Source organism: Oncorhynchus kisutch, linkage group LG1, assembly GCF_002021735.2.
Source record: "Oncorhynchus kisutch isolate 150728-3 linkage group LG1, Okis_V2, whole genome shotgun sequence".
Lineage (NCBI taxonomy): Eukaryota > Metazoa > Chordata > Actinopteri > Salmoniformes > Salmonidae > Oncorhynchus > Oncorhynchus kisutch.
The window spans coordinates 22,898,972-22,918,678 of record NC_034174.2 but is presented as its reverse complement, the minus strand read 5'-3'; the positions used below and the strand labels follow the sequence as shown (position 1 = coordinate 22,918,678).

At 43.2% G+C, this 19,707-nt stretch overlaps 2 protein-coding genes across 4 annotated transcripts in view; one reads left to right on the top strand and one right to left on the bottom strand.

Moving 5' to 3' along the window:
• Nucleotides 1-14,669, bottom strand: part of LOC109897237 (transcriptional adapter 3-like) — a 28,508-nt gene extending 13,839 nt beyond the window's left edge. Inside the window, exons 1-4 of one of the 3 annotated variants that reach the window (XM_020491781.2) lie at nucleotides 14,584-14,669; nucleotides 14,424-14,456; nucleotides 13,778-14,012; nucleotides 1,252-1,493 (exon numbers count right to left, since the gene is read on the bottom strand). In XM_020491781.2, the coding sequence (XP_020347370.1) occupies nucleotides 1,252-1,493; nucleotides 13,778-13,987 (452 nt within the window). In that variant the 5' untranslated portion in view covers nucleotides 13,988-14,012; nucleotides 14,424-14,456; nucleotides 14,584-14,669. Of the gene's footprint in view, nucleotides 1-1,251; nucleotides 1,494-13,777; nucleotides 14,013-14,413 lie in introns of all 3 variants that reach the window. The other 2 variants (XM_020491785.2, XM_031803373.1) reach the window with 2 other exon arrangements.
• Nucleotides 14,670-14,899: 230 nt separating this feature from the next.
• Nucleotides 14,900-17,126, top strand: LOC109897261 (actin-related protein 2/3 complex subunit 4-like). Its single transcript, XM_020491799.2, has 6 exons — nucleotides 14,900-15,032; nucleotides 15,443-15,561; nucleotides 15,674-15,785; nucleotides 15,965-16,060; nucleotides 16,243-16,413; nucleotides 16,529-17,126. Exons 1-6 carry the CDS (start codon nucleotides 14,958-14,960, stop codon nucleotides 16,532-16,534), a joined length of 579 nt encoding a protein of 192 aa, XP_020347388.1. The 5' UTR covers nucleotides 14,900-14,957; the 3' UTR covers nucleotides 16,535-17,126.
• Nucleotides 17,127-19,707: the final 2,581 nt, after the last annotated feature.

Here is a 19,707-nt window from a genome sequence, read left to right as displayed (position 1 = left end):
CAAAACTGTTTTCTCACACAATTGCATAGCCTATAGAAATGTTGCGAACATGAGCTCTCATGAAGTGTTTGATTTTCGATTACATTTGCATTGATGTCAGAGTGATTAGTGGGACAATAGAGAGGTGAGTACCTGGCCATTAGCAAGTGGCAGTTAGCAAGTTTGGTAGGCTACGAATGACCATCAGCGGTATCAGAGAGCAGTTTTGGAGAAGGACCGGTGTGACCTTAGTCTGGAGGTAATGCGCAGTGGTGGAAAAAATGACCCAATTGTCTTGAGTAAAAGTAAAGATGCCTTAATAGAAAAAGACTCAAGTAAAAGTGAAAGCCACCCAGTAAAACACTACTTGAGTAAAAGTCTAAAGTTATTAAGTAAATATACTTAAGTATCAAATGTAAAAGTACAAGTATAAATCATTCAAAATTCATTATATTTAGCAAACCAGACAGCACAATTTCTTGTTTTTATATTTATGGATAGCTAGGAGCACACTCATTTACAAATGAAGCATTTGTGTTTAATGAGTCCACCAGATAAGAGGCAGTAGTATGAACAGGGATGCTCTCTTGAGTGTGTGAATTGGACCATTTTCCTGTCCTGCTAAGCATTCAAAATGTAACAAATACTTTTGGGTGTCAGGGAGTAAAATAGAGTAGAAAGTATAGAATTTTCTTTAAGAATGTAGTGAAGTAACAGTTGTGAAAAATATAAATAGTTTAGTACCGATACCCCCAAAAACTACTTAATACTAAGTATTTTTACACCACTGATAATACATCACTGTAACAGCCTTGCACTCGGTCCTCTGTTGATTTCACTTGTTTTTGTGAGAAATTTGGGGGAAATATCAGTCATTTCGAATTAGTATGAAAAGCTTATACTAAAATACTACATGTCATGTCTCAAAATCGATATCCATTTTAAGAAAGATGACAAGTTCAACAGGAAAGTGAGCCTGTCAGGTAGCCAGTGGCCTTTATTCTTGCACAGAATCCAGCATATCTTACGCGATGCAACATTCCTGATTTCTGACACTTTTTTCCCGGGCTCTATTGATTTAGTCACCCTAATTCTAGCCATCCTACAAGGGTAAACACTTAAATAACATTTGAACAGATTATGACAGAGACATTAGGTTTGGACCATTTGTTTTCTTAGAAGATTATCTACACAACTAACATATTATGTTACTCATTGGTCAAAAGATGCAGACACCCAACACTGTTTGAGTGAGATGTGATTGTTACTGACCTGTTGGGGGCATCGTTCTTAGGATTACGGGGAATGTCCTGTGGATCCTCACTTAACTCGTACTCCTGGACTTTGGGCTGTAGATTTTTGGATTTGGGTCGCCCAGGACCAGGCCCGTGACTACCCTTTCCATCGAGTTTCTGCTTCTTAGGTTTGTGACGTGATGAAGCTGAAAGGTCTGCATCCTTTCCCAGCTTCAGAAAGCGCTTGTCCCCTTTCTTATCCTGCCAGTCTGTGAGGATCTGAGAAAATAGGGACCAGTCACCAACAAAACTTCATTTTCAGAGGATGACGCAGTAAGATTTGTAACATCAGGCAAGTATCAGACCACTTGCAGTTTCAGAACCACTATGGCACAAAAATATCTTTCCTGTCCAACATTACCGATGGAGGTGTAGCAACAGCAGTTCGAGGAAGGAGGCAGAATAAGATATTAGATACATTTTTTAGACGCACATTTTTTCCTCCCGACTGCATGTGCTGCCATAGAAATAGAATAAGCTTTCCCATTCAAGTCAATGATAGGATAATGGATGGACTGGCGGCTATCGCGAGTGTACCCATAGGAGAAAAGTAAAAAGCAACAGCATGAATTGTACCCATCAATATGTGCTGTGATTTGTTGATTCAACTCAATTCCATTGCGTGAGGTACATCAGTTAATATTTCATTTGAATGAACACTGTACATTAACATGGAAGTTATTACATCACAATACCAGGCAGAAATTGCGAGTGTACCCATGAGTTTACAAGTCAAATTGCCAGGGTTAGAGGTTGACAACCCATTTTATTAATTGTTTGCTACAACACCTTGCTTGTTTCTGCAAGGGGCAACAAAGCTCCATCATGTTGTTAAGAGTCCATGTTATTGGCAGCGATTACAGCTATGAGTCTTTCTGGGTAAGTCTAAGAGCTTTGCATACCTGGATTTTACAATATTTGCACATTATTTTTTTATTGTTAAAGTTCTGTCTAATTTGTTGTTGATCATTGCAAGACAGCAATTTTCAAGTCTTCAAATCAAAGTTTGTCACGTGCGCCGAATACAACAGGTGTAAACCTTACTTACAGGCTCTAACCAATGGTGCCAAAAAAAAGGTGTGTGTGCACGCGTGTGTAGGTAAGTAAAGAAATAAAACAGTAGAAAGACATTTGAAAAAAAGAGTAGCAATGTTATATACAGACACCTGTTAGGCTTATAGAGGTAGTATGTACATGTAGGTATCGTTGAAGTGACTGTGCATATATGATGAACAGTGAGTAGGAGAAGCGTAAAGAGAGTGACTATATAAAGTGACTATACATATAAGATGAACAGAGAGTAGCAGCAGCGTAAAAGAGGGGATGGGGGGGGCACACAATGCAAATAGTCTGGGTAACCATTGGTTACCTGTTCAGGAGTCTTATGGCTTGGGGGTAAAAACTGTTGAGAAGCCTTTTTGTCCTTGACTTGGCACTCCGGTACCGCTTGCCATGCGGTAGTAGAGAGAACAGTCTATGACTGGAGCGGCTGGGGTCTTTAACAATTTTTAGGGCCTTCCTCTGATACCGCCTGGTGTAGAGGTCCTGGATGGCAGGCAGCTTTGTCCCAGTGATGTACTGGGCCGTACGCACTACCCTCTGAAGTGCCTTGCGGTTGGAGGCCGAGCAATTGCCGTACCAGGCAGTGATGCAACCATGCTCTCGATGTTGCAGCTGTAGAACCTTTTGAGGATCTCAGGACGCATGCCAAATCTTTTTAGTTTCCTGGAGGGGGAATAGGCTTTGTCGTGCCCTCTTCACGACTGTCTTGGTGTGTTTGGACCAATGTAGTTTGTTGTTGATGTGGACACCAAGGAATTTGAAGCTCTCAACCTGCTCCACTACAGCCCCGTCGATGAGAATGGGGACGTGCTCAGTGCTCCTTTTCCTGTAGTCCACAATCATCTCCTTAGTCTTGGTTATATTGAGGGACAGGTTGTTATTCTGGCACCACCCGGTCTATAGGCTGTCTCATCGTTGTCAGTGTTGTGCATGGGCACAGGGACTATGGTGGTCTACTTGAAGCATGTTGGTATTGCCATTGATTTAAGCCAATTTAAGTCAAGACGGTAAATAGGCCACTCAGGAACAATGTACAAAACATTAGGAGTACCTTCCTAATATCAGTGGATGCTGGCCTATGTTGACTCCAATGCTTCCCACAGTTGTCAAGTTAGCTGGATGTCATTCGGGTGGTGAACCATTCTTGTAACACACGGAAAACTTTTGAGCGTGAAAAACCCAGCAGCTTTGCAAATCCTGACACACTCAAAATGGTGCACCTACTACCACACCCCGTTCAAAGGCACTTAAATCTTTTGTCTTGGCCATTCACAATCCATGTCTCAATTGTCTCACGGCTTAAAAATAATTCTCCTGCCCTTAATCTACACTGATTGAAATGGATTTAACAGATGACATCAATAAGGGATCATAGCTTTCACTTGGATTCACCTGGTCAGTCTAAGTCATGGAAAGAGCAGGTGTTCCTAATGTTTTGGACACCAAGTGTATTTGGCCTTGTGTTTCAGGTTATTGACCAGCTGAAAGGTGAATTTGCCTCCCAGTGTCTGTTAGAAAGCAGACTGAACCAGGTTTTCCTCTACGATTTTGCCTGTGCTTACTTACACTATATATACAAAAGTATGTGGACACCACTTCAAACTAGTGGACTTGGCTGGTTCAGCAACACCTGTTGCTGACAAGTGTATAAAAAAAAAGGCACACAGCAATGCAATCTCCATAGACAAAAAACTAAAATCGGCAGTAGAACGGCCTTACTGAAGAGCTAAATTACTTTCAACGTGGCACTGTCATAGGATGCCACCTTTCCAACAAGGCTGTTCATCAAATTTCTGCCCTGCTGGAGCTGCCCCGGTCAACTGTAAGTGCTGTTATTATGAAGTGGAAACATCTAGGAGCAACGACTTAGCCACAAACTGTTAGGCTACACAATCTCACAGAACGGGACCGCCAAGGGCTGTAGCACGTAAAAATCATCTGTCCTTGTAACACCCTTGTAACACCCTTGTAACACTCACTAACGAGTTCCAAACTGCCTCTGGAAACGTCAGCACAATAACAGTTTGTCGAGAGCTTCATGAAATGGGTTTCAATTGCAGAGCACCTGTACACAAATCCAACTATTATCATTGGATTTACTTGATAGCTACCTACACAAATAGCTAGCTATTACAAGTACACCGTGCGCAATACCGAGCGTCAGTTGGAGTGGTGTAAAGCTCGTATCCATTGGACTCTGGAGAAGTGGAAACGTGTTCTCTGGAGTGATGAATCACGCTTCACCATCTGGCAGTCCGGCGGACGAATCTGGGTTTGGCGGATGCCAGGAGAATACCACCTGCCCGAATTCAGTGTCACCTGTAAAGTTTGGTGGATGAGGAATAATGGTCTGAAGCCGTTTTTCATGGTTCGGGCTCGGCCCCTTAATTCCAGTGAAGAGATATCTTAATGCTACACCAACATTCTGTGCTTCCAACTTTGTGGAAACAGTTTGGGGAAGGCCCTTTCCTGTTTCAGCATGACAATGCTCCTGTGCACAAAGTGAGGTCCATACAAAAATGGGTTGTCGAGATTGGCGTGGAATAACTTGACTGGCCTGCACAGAGCCCTGACCTCAACCCCATCAAACACATTTGGGATCAATTGGAATGCTGACTGCGAGCCAGGCCTAATCGCCCAACATCAGTGCCCGACCTCGCTAATGCTCGTGGCTGAATGGAAGCAAGTCCCCGCAGCAATGTTCCAACTTCTAGTGGAAAGCCTTCCCAGAAGAATGGAGGCTGTTATAGCAACAAAGGGCGGACCAACTCCATATTAATGCCCATAATTTTGGAATGAAATGTTCAACGACCAGCTGTCCACATACTTTTGGTAATGTAGTGTAGCACTATTCCATGTGCGTAATGTTTAACACACTCATTCTGAGTCCAAGGTGGAAGGCAAACTGAGAATCGTGATGGATATGGAGAATTTTCCCAATACGATTATGAATAATTGTAATTATTATTATAGTAATTGTCAGCTGCCATTTCTCTTTCACTCCAACAGTGTGAAGCACTGTGCGTTATAAACAACTATTGGCTAGTTCTTGTCTGTAAGGAAATGGGCGGGGTATCGGTTGAGCATGCTGCAACAATTGGATTAGAACAAGCCACTCTCCCTCTGCTCTCATTTCCCTAGACAGACACACACACACACAGATTGGTTAGTGTGAACCGTGCCTCGATCCCAACAACTTTCACAGCACCTTAGAGGATGCATTATTTTTTTAATTTCACCTTTATTTAACCAGGTAGGCTAGTTGAGAACAAGTTCTCATTTACAACTGTGACCTGGCCAAGATAAAGCAAAGCAGCGCGACACAAACAAAAACACAGAGTTGTTGTCGGCGTAGTGGCGAAGTAATTACAATTTAGCATTTAAACACTGGAATGGTAGATGTACAGAAGATGAATGTGCAAGTAGAGATACTATGGTGCAAAGGAGCAAAAAAATAACAATGTGGATGGGCTATTCACAGATGGGCTATGTACAGGTGCAATGATCTGTGAGCTGTTCTGACAGCTGATGCTTAAAGTTAGTGATGGAGATAAGAGTCTTCAGCTTCAGTGATTTTTAAAATTAGTTCCAGTCATTGGCAGCAGAGAACTGGAAGGAAAGGCGGTCAAAGGAGGAATTGGCTTTGGGGTTAACCAGTGAAATATACCTGCTGGAGCACATGCTACGGGTGGGTGCTGCTATGGTGACCAGTGAGCTGAGATAAGGCGGGGCTTTACCTAGCAGACTTATAGATGACCTGGAGCCAGTGGTTTGGTGAAGAATATGAAGCGAGGGCCAGCCAACGAGAGCATACAGGTCGCAGTTGTGGGTAGTATATGACCTCGCCTAGAGGTTAGTTAACACAGTGTCCAAAGAAGCGCCAGAAGTATATAGAATGGTGTCTACTGCGTAGATGTTGATCAGAGAATCACCAGCAGCAAGAGCGACATCATTGATGTATACAGAGAAAAGAGCCGGCCCGAGAATTTAACCCTGTGGCACCCCCATAGAGACTGCCAGAGGTCCCGGACAACAGGCCCTAAAATTTTACACACTGAACTCTGAGAAGTAGTTGGTGAACCAGGCGAGGCCGTCATTGGAGAAACCAAGGCTGTTGAGTCTGCCGATAAGAATGTGGTGATTGACAAAGTCGAAAGCCTTCGCCAGGTCAATGAATATGGCTGCACAGTATTGTCTTTTATCGATGGCGGTTATGATATCGTTTAAGACCTTGAGCGTGGCTGAGGTGCACCCATGACCAGCTCAGAAACCAGACTGCAAAGCGGAGACGGTACAGTGGGATTCGAAATAGTCTGTGATCTGTTTGTTACCTTGGCTTTCGAAGACCTTAGAAAGGCAGGGTAGGATAGATATAGGGCTGTAACAGTTTGGGTCTAAAGTGTCAACCCCTTTGAAAAAGGGGGATGACCGCAGCAGCTATACAATCTTTGAGGATCTCAGACGATTTGAAAGAGAGGTTGAACAGGCTAGTAATAGGGGTTGCAAACAATGGTGGCATATAATTTTAGAAAGAGAGGGTCCAGATTGTCTAGCCCAGCTGATTTGTAGGGGTCCAGATTTTGCAACTCTTTCAGAACATCAGCTATCTGAATTTGGGTGAAGGAGAAATGGGGAAGGCTTGGGCAAGTTGCTGTGGGGGGGTGCAGGGATGTTTACCGGGGTAGGGGTAGCCAGGTGGAAAGCATGGCCAGCCGTAGAAAAATGCTTATTGAAATTCTAAATTATCGTGGATTTATCGGTGGTGACAGTGCTTCCTAGCCTCAGTGCAGTGGGCAGCTGGGAGGATGTGCTCTTATTCTCCATGGACTACAGTGTCCCAGAATTGATTGAGTTTGTGCTACAGGATGCAAATTTCTGTTTGAAAAAGCTAGCCTTTGCTTTCCTAACTGCCTGTGTATATTGGTTTCTAACTTCCCTGAAACATTGCATATCGCGGGGGCTAATCGATGCTAATGCAGTACGCCACAGGATGTTTTTGTGCTGGTCAAGGGCAGTCAGGTCTGGAGTGAACCAAGGGCTATATCTGTTCCTGGTTCTACATTTTTTGAATGGGGCATGCTTATTTAAGATGGTGAGGAAAGCACTTTTAAAGAATAACCAGGCATCCTGTACTGACGGAATGAGATCAATATCCTTCCAGGATACCCGGGCCAGGTCGATTAGAAAGGCCTGAACGCTGAAGTGTTTTAGGGAGCGTTTGACAGTGATGAGGGGTGGTCGTTTGACCGCAGACCCATTACGGACGCAGGCAATGAGGTCCTGGTTGAAGACTGCAGAGGTGTATTAGAGGGCATGTTGGTCAGGATGATATCTATGAGGGTGCCCGTATTTACGGATTTGGGGTTGTACCTGATATGTTCATTGATCATTTGTGTGAGATTGAGGGCATCTAGCTTAGATTGTAGGACGGCAAGGGTGTTTAGCATGTCCCAGTTTAGGTCACCTAACAGTACAAGCTCTGAAGATAGATGGGGGGGCAATCAATTCACATATGGTGTCCAGGGCACAGCCCGGGGCAGAAGGTGCTCTATAACAAGCGGCAATGGTGAGAGACTTGTTTCTGGAAAGGTGGATTTTTAGAAGTTGAAGCTCAAATTGTTTTGGCACAGACATGGATAGTATGACAGAACTCTGCAGGCTAGCTCCGCCCCCTTTGGCAGAGTGTGCTAAAGCAGCGAATAAAACAAACATAGGGAGGAGGCTTCTAATGTTAACATGCATGAAACCAAGGCTTATGGAGATGCACAAACTGGAAAAGGTTACAAAAGCATTGCTAAAGACCTTGGTGTTCATCAATCCATGGTAAGGCAAATTGTCTACAAATGGAGAAGATTCAGGACTGTTGCTACTCTCCCTAGGAGTGGGCATCGTGCGAAGATCACTCCAAGAGCACAAAGGGCAATCCTGAAAGAGGTGAGAAAGAACCCAAGGGTAACAGCAAAAGACCTTCAGAAAACTCTACAAACAACAAAAGTCTGTGTTCATGTGTCCACTATCAGAAAAACACTGAATCGCAATGGTGTTCATGGAAGGACACCACGAAGGAAACCACTGCTGTCTAAAAAAAAAAAAACATTGTGGCACGTCTCAAGTTTGCCCAAGATCACCTGGATGTTCCACAACACTTCTGGGAAAATGTGCCGTGAACAGATGAGACAAAAGTTGAACTTTTTGGGGAAAATGTATTACGCTATGTGTGGAGGAAAAATGGCACTGCATGCCAACTGTGAAGCATGGTGAAGGGAGCATCATGGTTTGGGGTTGTTTTGCTGCCTCAGGGCCTGGATTTTCCAGGCGAATGTCAGGGCAGCAGTCCATGACCTCAAGCTTAAGAGAGGTTGTGTGATACAACAAGACAATGACCCAAAGCGCACAAGTAAATCAACTAAAGAATGGCTGAAAAGGAAGAAGTTTTTGTTTTGGAATGGCCAAGTCAGAGTCCTGACCTTAACCCAATTGAGATGCTGTGGCATGACCTGAAGAGGGCTATGCAATCAGGACAACCCAGAAATATTGATGAACTGAAACAGATTTGTAGGGAAGAATGGTTCAAATTCCTCCTCAACGTTGTGGAAGTCTTATAAGCAGCTACAGGAAACGTTTGGTGGAGGTTGATGCTGCTAAAGGAGGATCTACAAGTTACTAAATTCAAGGGTTCACTTACTTTTTCCAGCCTGCAAAGAGGATATTTACTCAATGTCTTCAATAATTATTTGAAGAGTACAACTGTTTGTGTGTGAATTAGTTTAGTCAGATTGTGTTTGTCTATTATTGTGACCACATTTTATGAGTAATCAATGCAGAAATCCATGTAATTCCATAGGGCACAAACATTTTTCTTGCAGCTGTAAGTGTTGGGAAAGAATAGTTTTGCTCCTCTCTAAAGTAAAACAATATATGGGGCAAGCGAACTAGCCTACCTTCATTTAAATCTGTGTCTAGAATATATGCAGGCAGTAGTAGCCAGCCATGTATTAGGCTATTTATTATTCGTTGATAATTGAATAGGACTAAGTACAGTGGGGCAAAAAAGTATTTAGTCAGCCACCAATTGTGCAAGTTCTCCCACTTAAAAAGATGAGAGAGGCCTGTAATTTTCATCATAGGTACACTTCAACTATGACAGACAAAATGAGGGAAAGAAATCCAGAAAATAACATTGTAGGTTTTTTTCAAATTATGGTGGAAAATAAGTATTTGGTCACCTACAAACAAGCAAGATTTCTGGCTCTCACAGACCTGTAACTTCTTCTTAAAGAGGCTCCTCTGTCCTCCACTCGTTACCTGTATTAATGGCACCTGTTTAAACTTGTTATCAGTATAAAAGACACCTGTCCACAACCTCAAACAGTCACACTCCAAACTCCACTATGGCCAAGACCAAAGAGCTGTCAAAGGACACCAGAAACAAAATGGTAGACCTGCACCAGGCTGGGAAGACTGAATCTGCAATAGGTAAGCAGCTTGGTTTGAAGAAATCAACTGTGGGAGCAATTATTAGGAAATGGAAGACATACAAGACCACTGATAATGTCCCTCGATCTGGGACTCTACGCAAGATCTCACCCCGTGGGATCAAAATTATCACAAGAACGGTGAGCAAAAATCCCAGAACCACACGGGGACCTAGTAAATGACCTGCAGAGAGCTGGGACCAAAGTAACAAAGCCTACCATCAGTAACACACTACGCCGCCAGGGACTCAAATCCTGCAGTGCCAGACGTGTCCCCCTGCTTAAGCCAGTACATGTCCAGGCCCGTCTGAAGTTTGCTAGAGAGCATTTGGATGATCCAGAAGAAGATTGGGAGAATGTCATATGGTCAGATGAAACCAAAATATAACTTTTTGGTAAAAACTCAACTCGTCGTGTTTGGAGGACAAAGAATGCTGAGTTGCTTCCAAAGAACACCATACCTACTGTGAAGCATGGGGGTGGAAACATCATGCTTTGGGTCTGTTTTTCTGCAAAGGGACCAGGACGACTGATCCGTGTAAAGGAAAGAATGAATGGGGCCATGTATCGAGAGATTTTGAGTGAAAACCTTCTTCCATCAACAAGGGCATTGAAGATGAAACGTGGCTGGGTCTTTCAGCATGACAATGATCCCAAACACACCGCCCGGGCAACGAAGGAGTGGCTTTGTAAGAAGCATTTCAAGGTCCTGGAGTGGCCTAGCCAGTCTCCAGATCTCAACCCCATAGAAAATCTTTGGAGGGAGTTGAAAGTCCGTGTTGCCCAGCAACAGCCCCAAAACATCACTGCTCTAGAGGAGATCTGCATTGAGGAATGGGCCAAAATACCAGCAACAGTGTGTGAAAACCTTGTGAAGACTTACAGAAAACGTTTGACCTCTGTCATTGTCAACAAAGGGTATCTAACAAAGTATTGAGATAAACTTTTGTTATTGACCAAATACTTATTTTCCACCATATTTTGCAAATAAATTCATTAAAAAATCCTACAATGTGATTTTCTGGAGAAAAGAAATCTAATTTTGTCTGTCATAGTTGAAGTGTACCTATGATGAAAATTACAGGCCTTTCTCATCTTTTTAAGTGGGAGAACTTGCACAATTGGTGGCTGACTAAATACTTTTTTGCCCCACTGTAAGTAAATCATGTGCATTTTCATCTGTCAGGGTCATTTACCTTTTAACAATGTGCGTGAATGAGTGAAAGTACATAACGATGCGCTCTGAGTGATAGCGCACTTGATGTACAGGCTTTACCAACATTTAAAGCGCACTTCCGGGTTTTCAGATTACGAGTATCGAGTGTGATAAAACAACAGTTACGATTACACCCCTAACTGAGTAGGCCTATGCCATCTTCATTTTCCCAGTTTATCAAGAGATTTACCATTCAAATAAAAAGTATTACCATGATGTTGTTATGTAGTTAGATTGGTAAAAACCATGTCAAATTTGTTTGATTTTAAAATTGATGCATTATCATACGCCCCTGGGAAATTGTAATCAAAATTGTCAAATGTAATGATATTGAATATGGGCATTCACCCGGGTGGCGCAGTGGTTAAGGGCGCTGTACTGCAGCGCCAGCTGTGCCATCAGAGACTCTGGGTTCGCGCCCAGGCTCTGTCGTAACCGGCCCGCGACCGGGAGGTCCGTGGGGCGACGCACAATTGGCCTAGCGTCGTCCGGGTTAGGGAGGGCTTGGTCGGTGGGGATGTCCTTGTCTCATTGCGCCCCAGTGACTCCTGTGGCGGGCCGGGCGCAGTGCGCGCTAACCAAGCTTGCCAGGTGCACAGTGTTTCCTCTGACACATTGGTGCGGCTGGCTTCCGGGTTGGATGCGCGCTGTGTTAAGAAGCAGTGCGGCTTGGTTGGGTTGTGTATCGGAGGACGCATGACTTTCAACCTTCGTCTCTCCCGAGCCCGTACGGGAGTTGTAGCGATGAGACAAGATAGTAGTACTACAACAATTGGATACCACGAAATTGGGGAGAATTAAAAATTAATAAAGAATATGGGCCATCAGCCTCCTTGACCGGTTGTTCTCTAATATTGACCTGTGGTATAGTAATAGTTAACGTGTGTAAAAGTGTAGTGCATAAGGGAAGTACCAAAACACCTTGATACAGGGGAGGCGCATGCATGCTGATGAGGAAATGTGGCTAGGATGGAAGAAAATACTTTCATAAAACTTGCAAAGGTCAAATACACTGCTAAAAAAAATAAAGGGAACACTTAAACAACAATGTAACTCCAAGTCAATCACACTTCTGTGAAATCAAACTGTCCACTTAGGAAGCAACACCGATTAACAATAAATTTCACATGCTGTTGTGCAAATGGAATCGACAACAGGTGGAAATTATAGGCAATTAGCAAGACACCCCCAATAAAGGAGTGGTTCTGCAGGTGGTGACCACAGACCACTTCTCAGTTCCTATGCTTCCTGGCTGATGTTTTGGTCACTTTTCAATGCTGGCGGTGCTTTCACTCTAGTGGTAGCACGAGACTGAGTCTACAACCCACACAAGTGGCTCAGGTAGTGCAGCTCATCCAGGATGGCACATCAATGCGAGCTGTGGCAAGAAGGTTTGCTGTGTCTGTCAGCGTAGTGTCCAGAGCATGGAGGCGCTACCAGGAGACAGGCCAGTACATCAGGAGACGTGGAGGAGGCCGTAGGAGGGCAACAACCCAGCAGCAGGACTGCTACCTCCGCCTTTGTGCAAGGAGGAGCAGGAGGAGCACTGCCAGCGCCCTGCAAAATGACCTCCAGCAGGCCACAAATGTGCATGTGTCTGCTCAAACGGTCAGAAACAGACTCCATGAGGGTGGTATGAGGGCCCGACATCCACATGTGGGGGACGTTTGGCATTTGCCAGAGAACACCAAGATTGGCAAATTCGCCACTGGCGCCCTGTGCTCTTCACAGATGAAAGCAGGTTCACACTGAGCACATGTGACAGAGTCTGGAGATGCCATGGAGAACGTTCTGCTGCCTGCAACATCCTCCAGCATGACCGGTTTGGCAGTGGGTCAGTCATGGTGTTCATTCCTCCGTGTGCTCGCCAGAGGTAGCCTGACTGCCATAAGGTACCGAGATGAGATCCTCAGACCCCTTGTGAGACCCTATGCTGGTGCGGTTGGCCCTGGGTTCCTCCTAATGCAAGACAATGCTAGACCTCATGTGGCTGGAGTGTGTCAGCAGTTCCTGCAAGAGTGAGGCATTGATGCTATGGACTGGCCCACCCGTTCCCCACACCGGAATCCAATTGAGCACATCTGGGACATCATGTCTCGCTCCATCCACCAACGCCACGTTGCACCACAGACTGTCCAGGAGTTGGCGGATGCTTTAGTCCAGGTCTGGGAGGAGATCCCCACCTCATCACGAGCATGCCCAGGCATTGTAGGGAGGTCATACAGGCATGTGGAGGCCACACACACTACTGAGCTTCATTTTGACTTGTTTTAAGGACATTACATCAGTTGAATCAGCCTGTAGTGTGGTTTTCCACTTTAATTTTGAGTGTGACTCCAAATCCAGATCTCCATGGGTTGATCAATTTGATTTCCATTGATCATTTTTGTGTGATTTTGTTGTCAGCACATTCAACTATGTAAAGAAAAAAGTATTTAATAAGAATATTTCATTCATTCAGATCTAGGATGTGTTATTTTAGTGTTCCCTTTATTTTTTTGAGCAGTGTATAAACCATGGGGGGAAAAAAAACACAGTACCCTCCTGTGTCCAATAAAAATAAATAAAAAAAAACTCCCCCTTCACCCCAGTAAATTTAGAACTGTCCCTCATGACCACTGGTTACATAACCATGGGTTATACAGTAATTGTGTCAGCCCTAGAGGTGACTGAATCATTGGGCAGTCCAATGACACAAAACCTACTTAATTACTCAGTGACATTAAATATGTGCCCATTGACTGTCTTACCTGTCTCTGTTCCTCCAGAGCTCTGAGACGACGGCTGGCAGAGGACAGGAGAGTCTCCAGCTCCAGCTGCAGTGTGTCCAGCTCTTCAATGCCGATGCCATCGTCCTCTGAGCGCCCGAGGACTGCAGTGTAGCGGGGGCACACCTTCACATGCTCTACTGGCTTAAAGTCATAGTACTTTAGAGGCGGGCAGTCCTTCAACTCACTCATCTTGATGGTTTAGAGTGGGCTATGTCTGTGTGGAGAGGCAGAGATAAAGTGCACCTTTGATCATACAAAAATGTACACTCAAACATACGCTCCATCTGTCCAAAAAAAAGAAACGCTCCTCACACTAATCACTGAACTTCATTAGCCTACTACTACTAACTTCAAGACCGGGGAACAACGTTGGTGATTGCCATTGAAGATATCGTGAACATTAGCGCGTTAGCTAGCTTAGCTAACCAGCTAACGTTAGCTAGCTTTAGCACAGTACCAGTAGTATTTGCGCTCAACGACCGGTGTTGCTTCCGAAACAAAAGTGACCATTCATAATATCAATCAGGACCTCAAATACAGTTTATAAATTGACAAAATACTGGTTTGATTGCAAATACACCATGTAAATGGACCAAATGTTCAATATTTACGCACCAATATTTACCTCTGTACTGGCATCCATTATTGATTGAACCATCTGTGGAAGAGGGGGGTAAGAATATTCAGTAAGAGGGTATTGTACGTTAACATACTAGCTATTATTGAGGCAGAAAAAAAATGACCAGTAATTCTCTGAGTGTTGAATGATTCTCAATTGTTAATACTTTTTTTTGAGCAATTCCCATGTGACGAATACAGAACGTCAGTGACCCTCTAAATTGTAGAATGGCATCCCCGACAAATACCAAATTGTATTTGGGGATGTGGATTTATGGTAACGGGAATCAAACGAATATTAGGGATCTAAATGTTTTTGTTTGTCCCTAATTGAAGTGTATTTGTAGGTATACTATTACAATAGTATGTCAGATAGTTATGATTTTTTTAAATTATACAATTAATTAATTTATCATTTTATTTAACTCCCCTAAAAAGTGAGGCCAACAAATGGATGCGTCCAAAGATGTTTTAGATAGCAGAAAGATGGCCGCGGCGACGGTCAAGTCGAAATCAATGAAAACGCTCTATCCGCTGTGATATGAGATTTGCGGAAGGAGTTGGCAGGCGTGGCAAAATAACTTCCGCATTTAAAACCCGCTACAACAGAGAAATGGTGAGTGAGTTAATTCTCTATTTAATCAGAAATTCCGATTATATTCTCTGCTTTTAAATTCCCAGGTTGAACCTTAATCTGGTAGGTTGAACCATAATATGGTGGTTTGACAGGACGCCCTAGGAAAAAAGTATTGATCAAAGCAAGACAGACTAGAAATCTCTGACAACACCACAACATTATTAGATCGTTCAATATTATGCAAATGAATGAGGCTAATATGTTTGTAGTAACATGGTTGTAGCAAAACCTGTGACCATGGTACAAACATCACTCTGAAAGCACTCTGTCTGAGACGGACATGTAAATACTTAGTAAAAAAAAAAAACATCTGGATGATTGTCGTGATAATTGAAATGTAATAGTGCTGTTTTCTACCCGTGAGTTAATGTTGGCACTACCTCCCTCAGACAGCAACCCTGCGCCCATACTTGAACGCTGTGCGTGCCACACTGCAGGCCGCCCTCTGTCTGGAGAACTTCTCCTCTCAGGTAGTGGAACGCCACAACAAACCAGAGGTGGAGGTCAGGTGAGTTGTGTGTGAAAGAGTCTCTCTCTCTGTCTCTCTCTCTCTCCTCATGATGACATTAGTGTTATTTTATTATTCAAGCTCTGTCAAGTTGGTTGTTTTCTCATTACAGGAGTAGTAAAGAACTCCTACTACAGCCTGTGGTGATCAGCCGCAATGACAAGGAGAAGGTTCTAATTGAGGGCTCCATCAACTCTGTGCGAGTCAGCATTGCTGTGAAGCAGGTCAGGGAATATGACCCGTCTTTTTGCTTTCAATGTTATCCTTCCATTATCTTGATGTTGTGTGTTTGAGAAAGTCAAGCCTTTCATATAGATTTGAAAGCTATCAGTTGTAATCAATATGGAAACAAAAGTGTGTTTAATGCAAATGCTGATTAGTGCACTGTAATTGGCTCCATCAGGCTGATGAGATTGAGAAGATCCTGTGCCACAAGTTCATGCGCTTCATGATGATGAGAGCTGAGAACTTCTTCATTCTCAGGAGGAAACCGGTTGAGGTGATAAATGAAAATCAACTTAGACGTTCATGTTTTAAACTGGGGTTGAAAGAACCAGTGAGATTCATAACAGGAAAGAAAATGATTCAATTGGTGTTGTTGATATTGCTGTTGTTGGACTTGCTAATCTTTTTAAAATTCCTTTTCTCTTTCTTCGTCCATCTCTCCATCCTGTCATGTAGGGCTATGACATCAGTTTCCTCATCACCAACTTCCACACGGAGCAGATGTACAAGCACAAGCTGGTGGACTTCGTCATCACCTTCATGGAGGAGATCGACAAGGAGATCAGCGAGATGAAGCTGTCTGTCAATGCCCGTGCCCGTATCGTAGCGGAGGAGTTCCTCAAGAATGTAAGACTGCTATGTGTTCGAAGCAAAACATCTACATTTTATAGAAATGTAGTCAAATCAGTGCGACTAATGGAACAGTATTATGATGCTTGTCAATGTCTTCCTTTTGTTGCAGTTCTGAGTTGGTGTCCTCTCATCCCTCACTGATCATATGACTTGGCCATCACCATGGATCTGTGAGACAGGGCAGGCTCAAGGGTCCAATAGCAGGAAGAGGGTGGAGAAGCGTACTGTAAGTGAACAACCAATCAGCGAGGAATACCATAGAAAAGTGACCAATCCAGTGTGGGTGGGTGGGTGTGTGTGGCACCCAACTGCGTATCACAAGTATTTCCCTGTACTCATAAATATTGATGACTGTATATAATGAATTATTTTCTAATTAGAACAAATCTCAAAGCCAAGGCGGGTCCTTAAAAGTATTAACCAGGTTGATATTCATGATTACCGGGACAATGAGAATGTGTTGTGCCAACTGAAACAGCCTGTGTTGTTTTTATACATTCTGTGACTTTATGTACTCTTGTGTTTTGTTACAACAAAGAAAATGTAACCTCAAAATGTAACGATCATCACGGAGATAAAAAAATAAAAAAATGTATGTTTACATTTTATTACAAGATATCACAGATTTATTGAACTGTCCTAAAATAAGCCATGTTTGAAATGATCACCAATAAAACTCATGAGAGCTTGTTTGTAGTTCTGAGTAATGGTGCTCGTGTGTCCCATCCATGCTCTTCTTTGTCCACATCCTCATTCTTGAGGTTGAGTGTGTGTAATACCATTAGATATGTACACTGAGTATACAAAACATTAGGAACACCTGCTCTTTCCATGACAGACTGACCAGGTGAAGGCTATGATCCCTTATTGATGTCACTTGTTAAATCCACTTCAATCGGTGCAGATGAAGGAGAGGAGACAGGTTAAAGAAGGATTTTTAAATCTTGAGACAATTGGGACATGGATTGTGTATATGTGCCATTCAGAGGGTGTGCCTTTGAACAGGATATGGTAGTAGCAGGTGACAGTCGCACCGGTTTGAGTGTGTCAAGAACTGCAATGCTGCTGGGTTTTTCATGCTCAACAGTTTCCTGTGTGTATCAAGAATGGTCCACCACCCAAAGGACATCCAGCCAACTTGACACAACTGTGGGAAGCATTGGAGTCAACATGGGCATGCGTCCATGTGGAATGCTTACGACACCTTGTAGAGTCCATGCCCTGATGAAATGAGGCCGTTCTGAGGGCGAAAGGGGGTGCAACTCAATATTAGTGTTCATAATGTTTTGTACACTCAGAGCACTTTAATTTCAAAATCTATTCCTGTGGCACTAGCTGTGTTGGTTGGGACTCAAGTCTCTGCTAAGATCAGCTGTTTCTCTTCAGTTTGCACAGAGTAAGGCTCACTGTGTTATTTCAGGTGTGAGAAAGGAGAAGTGAATGTGTTGCTGGTTCTAAAATGAGCGAGTCAGATCTGGCCTGTTTCCTGGTTAGAGTGTTGGCCTCTAGCGCTGAGCTGGGGGAAGGTAGCTGAGCGTTGGGCAAGTAGCCGAAAGGTTAGAATCCCTGAGCGACTATGTGAAACATCTGATGTGCTGTTAAGCAAGACACTTAACCCTAATTGCTCCTGTAAAGTCGCTCTGGATAAGTCTCTGCTAAATTACTAAAATGTAACTAAAACAGACTGGTTGTAGTATTTATTTTGTTTAAGATTTCCCTCCGTTTGTAAGCCTTAAACTGCAAACACATTTCATTATGGCCAATTATCTTCAAATATTATTTTCATAACACTGAGTTCCAGCATATTCATTCAACACTGGTGACTTTGGGTAATTTGTATGCAGTTTTGTGCTTAGCTGATTTGTAGAAAATCCAACTGTTAGGTAATCTGTAATAGAGGTACTATGTTCGGTGAATCTGAGGCAGCTGTATAAAAACATCTTTATTGAAGATTTAGAAAAATCACAGGAAAAACATTTTGAAAAACACAGGAAAAATGATCAAACATTTGGATTCAACAGCAGCCAACACAAGCACCAACAATTGAATAGGCCCACATATTTGCATATGCTGATTGTGTAGCCAACACATTTTTATAATTGCACATCTCAAAATACTTTTTAATATAAAACATTGACATGAAGAACAATAGTGACACTTCTGAGGTTCAAAATGGACAAGTGAATCACACAATCAATACTTTGAAGGGGTTCATACTTTACAAAAATAAGTTGCAGTCCATTTCTCTCCTAGACAAGACAACACTGTAAGCTATATATAAAGCCTTAACACACATAAACCAAACTACTAACAAGGACTTGCTGCTCTTCCTACCATGAGAATGGAGCAGCAAAAGGTAATGGGTCTGAGTAATTCCCTGAAAGCATACCCCAAAACACTAGAATGCAAGCAGAACTGTTCATTTAATTCCCATTTCTGTTTGGACCTCTAAACCATTGGTCTGAATGTGCTGTAGACTGACTGAGATACCTACGGAGGAGTAATAAGGCCAACTGATACAATTGTACAGGCCAATCGAGGATGCTTACAGAAAAACCAAAAGGCTCTGGATCCTTCAGTTCACATTGCTCTGAACATAGACACCAAAACAGGACAAGGATATGCTCAGAGAGGGAGAAGGGGCGGAAAAACAACCTGGTCTCAGAGCAAAACGTGTTATATCTTACACAAATCCTTGCCACTCCATTTAGTATGATACACTATATATATATATACAAAAGTATGTGGACACGCCTTCAAATTAGTGGATTCGGCTATTTCAGCCACACCTGTTGCTGACAGGTGTATATAATCGAGCACACAGCCATGTATTCTCCATACACAAACATTGACAGTAAAATAGCCTTACTGAAGAGCTCAATGACTTTCAACGTGATACCACATTTTCAACAAGTCAGTTTGTAAAATGTCTGCCATGCTAGAGCTGCCCGGTCAACTGTAAGTGCTATTATCGTGAAGTGGAAACGTCTAGGAGCGACAACGGCTTAGCTGCGAAGTGGTAGGCCACACAAGCTCACTGAACAGGAACGCCGAGAGCTGAAGTGCATAAAAGTCATCTGTCCTCGGTTGCAACACTCACTACCAAGTTCCAAATTGCCTCTGGAAGCAACGTCAGCACAAGAACTGTTCGTTGGGAGCTTCATGAAATGGGTTTCCATGGCCGAGCAGCCGCACACAAACCTAAGATCACCATGCGCAATGCCAAGCGTCGGCTGGAGTGGTGTAAAACTTACACAATTGGACTCTGGAGCAGTGGAAACACGTTCT

Excerpts from the sequence above, each read along its gene's own strand:
- LOC109897261 (XM_020491799.2), top strand. The coding sequence starts at position 14,958 with ATGAGATTTGCGGAAGGAGTTGGCAGGCGTGGCAAAATAACTTCCGCA. Across the intron at positions 15,562-15,673 it reads AAACCAGAGGTGGAGGTCAG|GAGTAGTAAAGAACTCCTAC; the intron begins GTGAGTTGTGTG and ends TTCTCATTACAG. Across the intron at positions 16,061-16,242 it reads TCAGGAGGAAACCGGTTGAG|GGCTATGACATCAGTTTCCT; the intron begins GTGATAAATGAA and ends CCTGTCATGTAG.